The sequence below is a fragment of the Notothenia coriiceps genome, unplaced genomic scaffold (genome assembly GCF_000735185.1).
Source record: "Notothenia coriiceps isolate Sejong01 unplaced genomic scaffold, NC01 NC01_scaffold00005890, whole genome shotgun sequence".
Taxonomy (NCBI): domain Eukaryota; kingdom Metazoa; phylum Chordata; class Actinopteri; order Perciformes; family Nototheniidae; genus Notothenia; species Notothenia coriiceps.
In genome coordinates, this window is record NW_011338591.1 from 35,641 (window position 1) to 45,416 (window position 9,776).

Below are 9,776 nucleotides of genomic sequence, written 5' to 3' on the forward strand. Positions count from 1 at the left end.
ATTAATTAACGAATCTTTGTGCTGGGGCGGGACCGTGAAACTTCAAACCGCTCTGCAGCTGCGCAGTGTGGTACTGCGCTCACAGCTGTGTACACATTGACCCCAGAGAGTCAGATGCAGAGGTAAGATAACTCTGTTTTTATCACCACGACGCTAGAAACCACAGTTTTAAATGTGTTATCTAACTGTTTTGTGTCGTATTGACATGGCTAACTAAGCTTTTAGCGGTGAACATGTCCGTCTCCAACCACATTTCTGACAACTGGTACGACCGGTTACAGTGTCACTGTATGCAGCGACAACAGCGATAATCGTGTCGGAGAGTGCTTGTGGGTTATCGATCCGACACTGGCACATTAATAACGCTTGATACTTTAGTTATACCGAGTCACATCGACACTATTCTAGAACGTTATATAAACAAATACATAGCATCTGGAGGCGCTGTATGTGACCATCATTTCAGCAAAGTCAGATGAATTGCATGCAGTGTAATAGTTTGATAGCTTCAACTAAAGTGAACAAACAACAATTAGCAGTCACTATGGAGAAATCTGTTCCTGCGTTTGTGAGCTCGCTGTTCGGTAAGAAAAATGGATAACCCACAGAGACCAGACAATAGTACAGCACTGATCAGAATCGATACTTTCTACTGTATATCAAAACACTGCATTGCATCCATTTGGTCCCCATAAGCAAAAAAAACGAATTTCTGGTCACAGTGAGCAGGCCATTATCGTTAACTAGACGTATCCATAACATAATAGTTATTGCTTCATAAAACATTGTGTTTGCAGTGATAATTGTACAAAAAACATTGTTTTATGCCTGTTTCCTGATAAAGCAGTTAGCTATAATATTTGGGACTTGAAAATTAAACACTTTCCCAACACAATGTATCATATAATTGCTTTGAACATCAAGGCAATCTATTTAAAAACTCAATTAACCAAGTTACAAATGATGTTTGAAAGAGGCAGTGCAGTTTTTTCTGTAATTGTAAAAACAGAGAAGGTAAAGGATGTAATTCGAACAGGGGGTTGTGTAAACTTTCTCAAAGAGGAACACAGGTCACGCAACAGAGGTTCTTGCTTGGTATGCTCTTAAACCATTTCCTTTTCTCCCTGCACTGCAACACTGAGGCATAATGATACCTGTTGCAACATTAAATATGGTTCTGTTGTAGATGATTGCCCTTTGCTATATCTGAAAACTATAGGCCTGCTGCAGTGCCCTTATTGGAGGTTTGCTACTTTTTAAATATTATTTACTCAATCCCAAGGTGCTTTTACTTGAGAGATAAATGTCATTTAACTATGCTGACATTGTGTTTCTGATTAAAGCCTGTTTTTATGGTGTCACTGTTTCTGTTTCTATCAGTGCCAATGTGGCTTCACAGCACCTCTACCTACCATTTACCAGATTAAAGCTTGCTCTCTCTGTCTCTCTCTGCTGGGGACACTGCTGCTGCTGAACCACTGCAGTAGATACCTGACAGCAACATAACACAGTACAGTAACATATATCTATTTAACTTGTAAACAATATACCAACGTGGTGGTGGTAAATATACTGTAGCATCACTGAAGGGTAGTTAGATTGCTTATGAGTAACTGTCTCATGCAGAACTATTGTACACTTTATTGTTTTCGGGTGTATTAGAGAGCATGCCGTGTGGAGAGCTCCAAAGCTATTTATAACTTAATGTATGGAGACTCAGTGGTAATATTAGAACTGGATTGTCAAACAGCCTCTGTGATGTGGGTGGCAAGGGACCAACAGTGGATTTGTATGTACTACATAACATTATTATGTAATTATTATTAGGGCTTCAACTACAATTCCTTTCATTATCAATTCATTTGCCCATTATTCTCTAAATGAATATATTAAAGTTTTGGCCTATACGTTCCATAAAAAAAGTGAAAGATGCCCAAACAGTTCCAAGCTAATCACTTTGAATGTCTTGTTTTGTCAGTCCAAGATAATCAGTTTAACATGCTATTAAACAGAAACAGGGCAAAACACCTGTCATATTTGAGAGCCTAAAAACAGCATTTCCCGACATTTCTGCATGAAAATGTATTGATTACCGTATTTATATTGAATAGTTGGTAATTATTTTTCTGTTGATTTACTTTATGATTGTGGAGGACTTTCTTAAGAGAAACTGATAAATGATTCATGGACAAAGTTTGTCTTTTGTTATATTTAATAAAGTAATAAAGAAAGTCAATATAGAAGTGAAATCAATCCCAAATGTAGGAACAGAGCTACTTCCTCCTCAGAGGATCTGCACCCAGAACACAGCTTACAGTCTCACTATATAGTAGAGAGAATAGTCAACTGGTCCCATCCTTAAATTCCATTAGGCACCATCTAAACATCCCCACCATTAAACCATAAAACGCCCTCGTCCTAAGCATTTGCATATCCCCCTTTTACACTTCCTTTTGCCCTCCTGAAATGTAAATCCTTAACTTATCCTTATCCTCTGTTAAACACATGTTTTTAATGACTATATGATAATTTGACACGACAATGATGTATGACTTTCTTTGTATTGACTTGATATTAATTGAGCAAAAAATCAACTAAATGTAGATCCCTTTCTCTCTTTATTCATCTTGCAGGTTTGGACAAATCATTCAGAAATGGAGGCTTTGCTCAAGATCGACAAATAGACACCAGGCTTTCCTTTATTTCTACTTCTGTCAGTGTGACAGATATTCAATTTTCAGTGACACTGACAGCGAGTTCACTACAGCTGTCCACTCCAGCCACTCTTCCTCCAAAGCTGCTCTCCTGCACACCTCACTGCTGTAAATATTCAGTATGTACCAGATTGTGCCGGTGGCTCCTGGGGAGCAGCAGACAGCAGGTGGTTCTCCCATGAAGAAGAAACTGTCTCATGAGGGCCGGCCCATGGTGTTAGCAGGCCTGTTGGGCTGTGTGTTGGTGCTGGCTGCTGTGGTGTCCTGGTGCTACTACTCAGCGTCCCTCCGTAAAGCCCAGCTGCTGAAGGCCGAGCTGCTGGAACTCAACAAGGACGGTTTTATTATTCATAACATGACGGGGGCTGTGGTCTTCAGTATGACCTTCAGGTACGTTTACTGTGGGGACTATTTTCATTCTTTATATATATTTTTATTATTTATTATACATTTCTCAGTTTGTCTTACCAACGCTCAAAACCCCAAACACATTCAATTCAGAATAAAATAAAACAAATCAATGGAGAACATGCTCCAACATAACATTGAAACTGGCACCAGAGATTCTTTGTCATTTTCTGTTTGGAAAGTGACTAGAAAGTGACAATCTAATTAAAAAGAGATTAATTTTTATGCAATCAGTGAAATGGGATCTTTATTTGCATTTATTACAATCCTTGTAACACAAAAAAAGTCAATATCACTTCTTTAAGATGGCGCATATCTATTTAAAATAATATATAAAATATTAATAGTCTTTTCATGTTAAATACACTATTCATCAAAACATATACTGTCTTTGACAATCAATAAGTATCACAGTACATAATATCCCAGGACGATACTGTTATTATAATTCTTTACACTTACTATGTTATAGTTGCAGATTACATTTCTTCGAGATGGAATATGCACATGATAACATCTATCCTGCTGCTGCCATGGCCATTTCAGAGCAATCACAATACAATCAAAAGAGGAACATTAATGAACTGTTTTCTGGTGAATCAGCCAGTACATCTTAGTTCAGAGTATTCTTGTACCATATATCTTTTTTTTTTGCCTTGGCACAGTTGTTTCTCTTTCTGTGCTGATTTGTACTAAAAAGCTGCCTGTCTGCAATGTGTGGATGGTGAATGGAAATCCACAGGAGGCAGACACATGATTACATCCTTAGGGGAAAGTGATTTGGTCAGTTCCTTTATCAGCAAAGCTCACATTCCCAGAAATAGCCATGGTACAATCCGTGCACTCTCAGTGAAATACAGCAATGAAATGTAGCAAACAATATCTTTCAATTGCAAAGTATTCTTATAGTCTCACAATTATTTGGAAGTTACAATAGGTGCTGTGCTTCACAAGTTCATTTATATTTTATAACTGTGTTGTTGCTGCCTTCCAGGTCTGGCACTCTGGATCTGGACTCCTGCTCCAAAGAGGGAAATATCCTGAGCTGCACTCAGTCAGATTCTGGCAAGCTCAACTTCTTTATCCAGACTGTTAGACCAAAGGACACTGTGATATGTTACCGTGTTCGCTGGGAGGAGCTGCAAAGTAAGCGCTCAGTGGAGCACGCCATGGCCTATAATGACTCTCATTGGTATGGAGGGGCGGAGACAGCAACACAGTACTGGCCTATCAGAATACAGGGAGAAAAGGAACCTGAGCCTTTCATCACCAGCGATGTCTACTCCAATCGAGATGCTTTCGGGGGTATCTTGGAACGCTATTGGCTGTCTTCGAATGCGACTGCCATCAAGATTAATGACTCGGTGCCTTTCCATTTGGGCTGGTCAGAGAAAGACAGGACCCTCAGGTTCCAGGCCCGGTACCAGGACTCTCCCTTCAAACCAGCAGAGGGACAGCAGGCCTTACCCGAACTCAGCTACAGAGTGTGTGTGGGTTTGGATGTCACCTCTATTCACAAATACATGGTAAGTAATGACATACTGTGGAATTGTAGGAGTGCACTTGTAACAATAACTTATTATTGATATAAGAGCACTATAGTTAAGTCTGAAGTGTTTGCTTTTGAGAATGTTTGGGGCAAAGGGGAATTGTTTACACTTAGGCACTTAAAGTAAAAAGTAAAGAAAGTTTAAACACATTTAAAAGAGCTAAATTGGAGTGAAGATGACAGGAAATATAAAAGCATAATGTATTCTTAACTGATATATTACAGACATATTAATTATGAACAACTCTGACAGTTGTTGACAAATTCATGTATCTACCAAAATCTAGTTTCTAGTTTCTACATTGTTTGTTTTTGCTTCTCTCTTTTTTACATGACAATAAATTGAATATCTTTGGGTTTTGAATTGATGATAGTACGAAAACAAGATGCTTTAAGGTGTAACGTAGGACTCTGATAACTGTGATCTATACTTGCAAAACATGTATTCATTTATAGATAAAAATGGCTAGTTGCTAAAGATACGAGGACTTGAATTGAGATTAGTTTGGATTTGACACCGCTGCAGACATCTTTGCCACGTAGTATTTGAAGTCAAATTCTGACATTTTGGGGGAAATATACTAAGATGAGAACATTATTATCACCAAATACAGCAGTGGAGCAAACATTTTCACTGTAAATTGTTGCTGTGAATATTTCTGCAGTAAGTGTCTGCATTTGTTGTGCTCAGGTGCGTCGATATTTCCCAAAGCCCAGCAAGGTGCCATCCCCTGAAGTGTTCAAACAGCCATTGTGGTCCACATGGGCTCTCCATAAGACATCTGTGACTCAGGACAAACTGCTGCAGTACGCCTCTGACATCACCGAGCATGGCTTCACGTGCTCCCACCTGGAGCTGGACGACCGCTACACTTCAGATTATGGAGAGTTTGACTTTGACCCGCAGAAGTTCCCCAACGCTAGCGGTATGTTTGACAAACTCAGAGAGGACGGGTTTCAAGTGTCGCTCTGGACTCATCCTTTTATCAACTATGACTCCATCAACTTTGGTGTTGCTGTGGAGAAAGGACTGTTTGTGCGGGAGCCGAGCGGGGAGCTGCCTGCTCTGGTTCGCTGGTGGAACGGCATCGGAGGAATCTTGGACTTTACAAACCCAGAAGCAAGAGAGTGGTATTCCTCACAACTGCATATGATCAAAACTCGCTATGGCGTCACGTCCTTCAAGTTTGATGCAGGGGAGTCAAGCTACCTCCCACGCCAGTTTAGCACCATGATCCCACTGTCGGATCCCTCCACCTTCACCCGCCGCTACACAGAGATGGTCATCCCGTTCAGTGAGCGTGCAGAGCTGAGGGTCGGCTACCAGAGCCAGGACATCTCCTGCTTCTTCAGGATCATTGACAGAGACTCTGTGTGGGGTTACGAGCTCGGCCTCAAGTCCATCATCCCGACTGTACTAACGATTAGCATTCTGGGCTACCAGTTTGTCTTACCTGATATGATAGGAGGGAACGCATACCCCAACCGCACCACAGGTATGGTACTCCATAAAATATTTCTACAGAGGCTGCGAACGAATAGTCCAACAAAATTAGGTCCTATGCCCTTTCCTAACCACTTTACCTTAACTTTGTTAAGTCATGAGGTTAAGAAAAGATTTTGAGAAATTCATTCCTGGAAAAGACAACTTAAGTGAATCGGACTGCACTAATGCTAGGATGGGTGGATGTTATTGATGTGCGTCACTTCAAATATTAATACTAAAAGGATGGTGGGATAGCTTTATTTACTTTCCTTAAATATACAATGGTCTCGTGGAGCCTTTGCTAAAGAGATTAGAAAGTAAGCATTAAAGGTCCCATGTCATGGCCATTTCTTCTGATCATAATTCCATTGTTGAGGTATACTAGAATAGATTTACATTGTTCAATTTTCCAAACTCACATTGGTTTGTCATACAGCATCTCTGTATAGTATGTGTATTCACCTTTATATATACAGTCTATGGTATTCACTCTCTGTCCCAAACGCCTTGTTGGAGCTCGTGCCCCCCCCACCCCTCCCTATGAGCCCACTGTGCTCTGATGTGTGTTTATGTGTTACAATGGCATTTGTTAGCAACCAGAAAATGACACCAGTAATGACAAACAGATACGAATGCTGCGTGGGGTCTGGGTGCCGTCTTGGCGGGAGGTTACGGGGCTCGCTGCTCCGCCCTTTGAGGCTCGAGGAGCGGCCAGTGTGAGCTGGGTTACTGGTGTCATTTCCTGGTTGCTGTGTGGGGTCTGCGAGACAGCGAGACACCGCGGAACTCAGCCTGAGCACACACACATGTGTGGCGAACTGTGAGTGGAGATCCACGGAGTCCGGGCTGAGAAAAGATAAGGCTGAGTGAGTGTGTGTGTGTGTGTGTGAGGAGCTCCACGGATTGGTCCATTTGGACCTGGGTATGGTTACGTCACTATACTCAGGAAGAAAAAAATGGAAAAGGAAAATCTCCAACGAGGCGTTCTGGGGCAGTATAGACAGGTCTTTTCTGTGTTAGAGCTTTACTCGCTACAGGGTGTACTTTGAGGGTTTGTGACTCTGCAGACCGTTTACATGCATAAAAAGCTACCTAACACATAAGGGGACGGGTAATAACCAGAAAAGCATGACATGGGACCTTTAAAGCACCTTTCTTTAGTATTAGACAATTCCAACATCTCCCATCATGGCTGCCACTAAAATACTTCCTGGTCATTTCCTCGAGTTATTAGCCTTACAAAGCAATACAAGACTACTCCAACATTGCCTTAGAGTCCAGAGTTGGCTTGAAGTAAGACACATAAATATATTTGACATGGTTTTAGTGTACTTTCTTACATCTGTTTTGTATTTTTAGGTACTTCAGATGGCAAAAATGTTCTTCCAGACAGAGAGCTGTACATCCGATGGTTGGAGCTGTCTGCTTTCATGCCTGCCATGCAGTTCTCTATACCACCGTGGGCCTATGACAATGAGGTAACCCAACTCAAACCACTCTAGTTAGAATTTGTATGTGTAAATATATTTCCATTAATGAGAAAGCATGTCCACATCTTTGATTGTTAAGTCAAACAACTGAAGGATGATTCCTGCTTATAATAGACTTTCAACAATGTACTGTAGATTGTTCTCTTTAATTATTTTCTTACATTTATAAAAAGCACAACGTTTCAAGCCAGAATTAGCTCGACACTAGGAAAGCATGACAACCATTTAATGTATTATTGACTAGGTTATTAATAAATGTAGATAAATGGTACAAATATCTAATAATAGTAGGTATTACTTGCTTTTAAGTTCTGACTTCATTGTGCCCCTCGTCCTTGTCTCTTACATGTATTGCTATCAGAAATCTAGAAGAAAATGTCTTAATAAACCAGCCACCATGCAGCTCTATTTAGGCTAACTCTGTATCTCTGTGTTTTGACCTGCAGGTTGTACAGATAGCACAGAAGTTCACAGAGCTTCACAGGACTCTGGTGGCCCCAAGGGTCCTCGAGCTGGCAGGCGAGGTCCTTGACACAGGAGACCCAATCATAAGGCCCCTCTGGTGGATCGCCATCAACGACGAGGCCGCCTACAAGATCGACTCCCAGTTCTTGATCGGGGATGACCTAATGGTGGCTCCGGTGCTGGAGCCAGGGAAGCAGGAGAGGGACATCTACCTGCCTGCCGGACGATGGAGAAGCTACAAGGGAGAACATTTTGATAAGTGCCCCATGTACCTTACTGACTACCCCGTGGACCTGGACGAGATAGCTTTCTTTACATGGGTTCACTGAAGACATTAAAGGCACTTAAACTCGCACACACATTCTGTTTGCACATGTACATTCTTGTAAGCACACATGCCAAGAAGTAGCAGGAGATGTTTGTTGTTCAAAGGGAAATGACCACTAGGGGAATTCACTGCAAGTTTTTGGCAAGATGAACTACATGTCTACTCTGTGGACTTTTTCGTGTATATATTAACCGTCCACTCACAGAATAACAATGAAATTTGTGTTCACTCCTAATCATCTTGCTCCATCATTAAGCTGATCCTCATGTGCCTTCCACAGCCAATAGTAAAACCGATCTCAGATTGTATCGTCACCTTGTCTTCCACCAAAGCTAGTATGGTTTAATAACAACTGTGCCAGAAGTAATCTCACTTGTGTTTTTAGTGTGGCCTGAGAGGGTGGGGCACTGAACCGGCAATACATATGCACTCAGAGGACATCCCTAACCTTATGTCACTACTACATGTACTTATATTTGAGCTAGCGTGCATTAATTTGCATTAAATTCACACTAACATGTGACTAATTTCTTAATTACATTCTATTTATTAACTTATTTTCTTTCAATTTGTTGGATAGTATTTTAGTGTATTAACAGTAAAGTCACATGTTTAATCTGGGGTAATTGTCATGATCAACACACTGCAAATATGTACTACTAGTTTGCCTTGGAACAAAGGTATTGTTTTCAAAGATGCCATTTTACTACGTGCCGTCCATGTCTGCCTCGTGACATTATTTGCCTTATCAGCTGAACTAAGCTATGCCAACACTCACCTCTGCTCACAGTGATTTAAGGCTTGATGATTTGTCCCAATAGTTTATAACACACTGGCATCGCAAAGTATGTGAGGATCTCCCATCTCAATACATGCTTGTCTGCAGTGATTTCTGGGATGATAATATATAGTATAGCACTCCACTGGCTAATCTAAATTCCTAGCTCGAAAATAATTCTGCAGTATAAGCTAGAGTCAGTATTGTTTTGTAAAATATTTAAGACACTATATATAGAACTGTTACGGGATCAGAGTATCTTTTTAACATTATTCTGATATTTTTGTCAGTTGACATTTTTTTTGCAAATCAGGAGCCTTTTTGTTGCGTTCTTGCCTTCTTGATACTACCACCAGATGGTGCCATAGTCATACTAGTTCCAAGCTTACATGCGTTGGCTTTGACTTGTAAATTAGCAACATTTCTAAAAGAAAAAAAAGCATTATTTGGAATAATATAACAAATATGTTTTTTAACATAAAAACACTACATTAACTTCTGTAAGAAATACGTTTCTGATACATTTAAAGGGATTTTGTTATTATATTTAATAAATTA

The 9,776-nt window shown here is 40.4% G+C and overlaps 1 protein-coding gene across 2 annotated transcripts; it reads left to right on the forward strand.

Annotated features, from left to right (window-relative positions):
* Positions 1–55: 55 nt before the first annotated feature.
* On the forward strand, positions 56–9,770 carry LOC104943292 (uncharacterized family 31 glucosidase KIAA1161-like). Of its 2 annotated transcripts, none has more exons than XM_010768644.1 (6): positions 56–122; positions 2,634–3,104; positions 4,117–4,648; positions 5,363–6,167; positions 7,517–7,635; positions 8,094–9,770. In XM_010768644.1, exons 2-6 carry the CDS (start codon positions 2,836–2,838, stop codon positions 8,439–8,441), a joined length of 2,073 nt encoding a protein of 690 aa, XP_010766946.1. In that variant the 5' UTR covers positions 56–122; positions 2,634–2,835; the 3' UTR covers positions 8,442–9,770. The 2 variants fall into 2 exon arrangements, with proteins under 2 accessions (XP_010766946.1, XP_010766947.1); XM_010768645.1 differs by lacking the exon at positions 56–122 and adding an exon at positions 1,390–1,510.
* Positions 9,771–9,776: the final 6 nt, after the last annotated feature.

Excerpts from the sequence above, each read along its gene's own strand:
- LOC104943292 (XM_010768644.1), top strand. The coding sequence starts at position 2,836 with ATGTACCAGATTGTGCCGGTGGCTCCTGGGGAGCAGCAGACAGCAGGT. Across the intron at positions 6,168-7,516 it reads ATACCCCAACCGCACCACAG|GTACTTCAGATGGCAAAAAT; the intron begins GTATGGTACTCC and ends TTGTATTTTTAG. Across the intron at positions 7,636-8,093 it reads CGTGGGCCTATGACAATGAG|GTTGTACAGATAGCACAGAA; the intron begins GTAACCCAACTC and ends TTTGACCTGCAG.